Here is a 4223-nt window from a genome sequence, read left to right on the forward strand (position 1 = left end):
TATGTGGTATTTGGGGAACTCACTAAGCTTCATGCTTACGGTTTACAGTTTTGGTTTCAGATACCTTCAGTTTTGAGAGAAGGAGCTCGGGACGATCGCATCACATTCACCCACATTATTCCGCATTACGTGATCTTTGGGATTAGACTCTGATATTTATTTTAAATGAAATGTTTTCAATGTTTGGAACAAAGTTATTAAGTGTTTTCTTATATTAAAAATGAAATTTTTTGTCTTGAATTTTGGGATGTTACACTTTATCCATTAAGACCTTGGATAGGATCAGATATGAGCTTTGGAGCTCTTGAAATTAGAAGAAAATGGATTAAGCTTGTTTGAGCTGTTTAGACCAGTCCCCACGACGTGGCCTTAGGCTGCCACGACGTGGCGACTGGGGAATCAGTAACTGTTTTGGCGTTTTGTGCCCATGACGTGGCCAAGGAAGGCCACGGCGTGGAGGGCTGTAGTTGGAAATTTTGACCTTAGCTTTGATCGTTGACTTTTTGACCAGTTTGACTTTTGGTCAAACTTGAGTAAAATTGAGCATATGACTAAGGATTGGTTTGATTTGGCTTTGGTAAGCTTGGGTTGGTTGTTCTGTTGCTGAGGTAGCTGTTGGGCTTCTGTTGAATAGTTCATGTGAGTCTTCTTACTATACTATGTAGGATGTTAATTGTCTTTGTGATACTTGTATGGAATACCCTGGGGGTAGCTTGTTGCATTTGTATGAAAGACCATCGGGGTAGCTAATGACACTTGGATGTTAGACCATGAGGTAGCCCATGACATTTCAAGGAAAGACCATGGGGGTATCTCATGGCAATGTATGTATGGTATGTGGTATTTTGGGGAACTCACTAAGCTTTATGCTTACGGTTTATGTTTAAAATGTTTTCAGGTACTTTTGATTTCAAAAGAAAGTGTTCGGCTTGATCTGCATCTCATGGAGATTTATTTTGCATTAACTGTTTATGATTTTACTCTCATGTTTTGAGAATACTTTGACTCTGGTCGTCTTTTGGAACAGTGAATTAATGGTTTGACTTATATAAAAATGAAATTTTTACTCAGTATTTTTGGGACGTTACAACAAATATTTATTTTTTAAGTATATACATATCTTTTTAGAAGTGTAAGTTATATATATATATATATATATATATATATATATATATATATATATATATATATATATATTAATATTTCTAAAAATATAAAATTTTGTATTTGTACTTCTAAAAACGATATCTATAAAATACATATGTATAAGTTTAAAAACATTTTTTTACGTGGTAAATGGTATAACCTCACACAATATATATATATATATATATATATATATATATATATATATATATATATATATATATATATATATAACATTTAAAAAGAACATAAATGCAATATTTAATAAAACATTTTTTCGTATATAAATACGATTTTTCTGCATGAATACATATAATATGAAAAAAAAATACTTACGGTAGAAACGTAAAAAATTATAAACTTAAAGGTAAAAACTTAAAAAGTTGTAAACTTAAGGGGTTTTTTTTGCAAAGTTAATATAATGGTAAGTGCATGGAAAACATGTTATAACTGGTAAAAAGGAGAAAACCGAACATTTTTTTGGAAAATATGAGGACAAAAACGGACATAAAATCCAACTTTGAGCAAAACCGAAAAAAACCTAAAAACTTAAGGGTTTTTACGGCATTAACCAAAAAGAAAATAAGTGATTGTGGTTTTTTAGGATAAATATTTGAAAGAAGGATTTTAAAAAGTTTGTCATGTATTCTTTATGGTGTGTCATGACTAAAAGATTTGTATTTGACATTACGTTTTAACAAAATGTCACCTTAAGTCATATATGCATATAAAAATAAACAAAATTAAAAAAATATATATAATTATTTATTATATGTTAAATATAGTCGTCTTAAGTAATGTCTTACAAATGATATGATTCGTCATTACTTGTAAAAACTTGAGACTTAATTTTGTCGTTAAGTTACGTCTAACGTTATTTAATCATATTGATTTGTAATGTTAGTTAAGTTACATAATATTAAATTACTAATAAGAACGGAAATATTTGCATCTTTCATCAAATTATATGCTTAAATAATTAAATTTTCACGAAAACCATACATTTGATGTGGGTATAAAGTAGAGTTCTTTTTTTATTCATAAATACTTTATTCAACTACGTAATGAATAAAATACAAAAAGTACAAAATAACGTATTCCGTTTTTTCCATGTCATATTCAATCCGTACGAAAATAACGAGAAAAGATTAGGATCCCACAAAAACCTTCTTCGTTCCCTTGTTTTTCTTTTTACAACATGTGAAAGTACAAATTAAAATAAAAAAAAAAACGAAAAAAGGTAACTTAATATCGGAAAGTGAGAATATAAAATAAGAAAGAAAATAAAAAATTATCTCGTTTGAATGCATGGTTTACGAGATTAAGTTAATTTAGTCTTATTATGAAAAGCACAAAGCACAAAGTAAAATTGTTGTTGTTTATCTTCTTCATGAAGAATTCATCATAACCCTAACGAATTCCTCGTAGCTAATAACACCATCACCATCAAGATCAGCTTCTCGTATCATCTGTTCCAACTCTTCATCTTTTAATCGCTCCCCCAAATTTATCATCACGTTTCTTAACTGCATACCGTAATAGATTAATTATTTGTATCCTATATTATATAGTTTTGGAATAAATAAGTTTTCATTATATTTGTTATATAGTACAATATATATAGTGTAATAGTTACCTCATCTGGTGAAATATAGCCATCTTGATCTCGATCAAATACTTTAAAAGCTTCTTTTAGCTCGTCGCTCACGCTATCCTGTTAATTCCCGTAAATCATTAGTATAACAAATAGGCATTATAAACTTATAACAACATAATGGGACACTTACTTCGTGTTTAATTTATTTATTTGCCTCGTTATTTGTGAGAAAGGAAAAAAAAAAAAAGACAAGTACTTACTTTCATTCTTTTGGACATGATACTGAGAAACTCATCAAAATCAATAGTGCCTTGTTCATTTCCATGATCAACTTCGTTCATCATTTCTTGGACATCTTCGTTAGTAGCATTTTCATTCAACGTCTGAATCACAGCAATCAAATCATCCGTACTTATCAACCCTATTAACATAACGACACAACAAGATTCGAAGACATTAAGCAACTTAAACCAGTTACACATTTTCTGAAATAAATAAATAAAAGAAAGAGAACATAAACATACCATCGGAATCCTTATCGATCATGGAAAATGCTTGACGAAACTCGTTGATCTGATTATATGTGAGTCTTTCAGCCATTTCAGACTACTTGCTTTAAAAAAACGGTGATTAGACAAAGATATACAAACTGAGAGAGGAGAAGAGTTTGTTTGCATTCAATTATGAAAAGAATGGTTGAATAAATAACAACCAATGGCGTAGAAAATGGGTAAAAAGTCATAAATGTCCAAAAGAGAATTCTTTGTTCAATAAATTATAAAGCAAAAGAAGTCGTTTCTTTGAAATTTAAATCGCTGACTCACATATCCTTGTTCCCAAGAGTCAACCAAAGCCTTAAACTTTCAGCTTGGACGATCTTGACTTTGGAAGATTGTAAATTTTCATATATACTTTAATAAAAATATTTTATTATAAATTATAAATAGTGAAGGTGACCAAGTCAACAATATCTATAAACGCGCATGCAACGATCTTGTAGTTGTTTTCTTCTCTGCTATCTTCTTATTTTGTTTTATTTTAACTGCAAATATAATATAAATCCTAAACTACTCTTAAATGCACCTATGTCTCCAACGAGACTTGAACCCTCAACCTCAAGGAGGAAGGACAACACTTGATACCGATGGGCTAGAAGCCATTTGGTGTTAATCGATCTGCCAATTGAAAAGTTTTAGTTAAAGAGATGATTTGAATTATTTGAAAATTGTCCAGAATGAAATAAATGCACACGCTTTATAAATTGATTTATTAAAAAAATCCGGCCATATTAATAGATAGTTATAGTATTAATATATATATATATATATATATATATATATATATATATATATATATATATATATAATATTATATTATATATAGATAAACGGTGTTGAACTGTTGATGGGTCGACCAACTCGACTCAAAGCGTTTTAACATTATCAACATATTAACTAGTTATAAAATCATAAAATATAGA

The 4223-nt window shown here is 29.4% G+C and overlaps 1 protein-coding gene across 1 annotated transcript; it reads right to left on the minus strand.

The window, feature by feature from the left end:
* Positions 1-2294: 2294 nt before the first annotated feature.
* Positions 2295-3406, minus strand: LOC145137147 (calmodulin-like). Its single transcript, XM_079071286.1, has 4 exons — positions 3268-3406; positions 3004-3164; positions 2783-2860; positions 2295-2672 (listed from the first exon to the last, which is right to left on the minus strand). The coding sequence occupies exons 1-4, from the start codon at positions 3341-3343 to the stop codon at positions 2535-2537; spliced, it is 453 nt and encodes a 150-aa protein (XP_078927412.1). The 5' UTR covers positions 3344-3406; the 3' UTR covers positions 2295-2534.
* Between the last annotated feature and the right edge of the window lie 817 nt (positions 3407-4223).

This window comes from Lactuca virosa, chromosome 9 (genome assembly GCF_052849685.1).
Source record: "Lactuca virosa cultivar CGN04683 chromosome 9, Lactuca_virosa_CGN04683_v6, whole genome shotgun sequence".
NCBI lineage: Eukaryota > Viridiplantae > Streptophyta > Magnoliopsida > Asterales > Asteraceae > Lactuca > Lactuca virosa.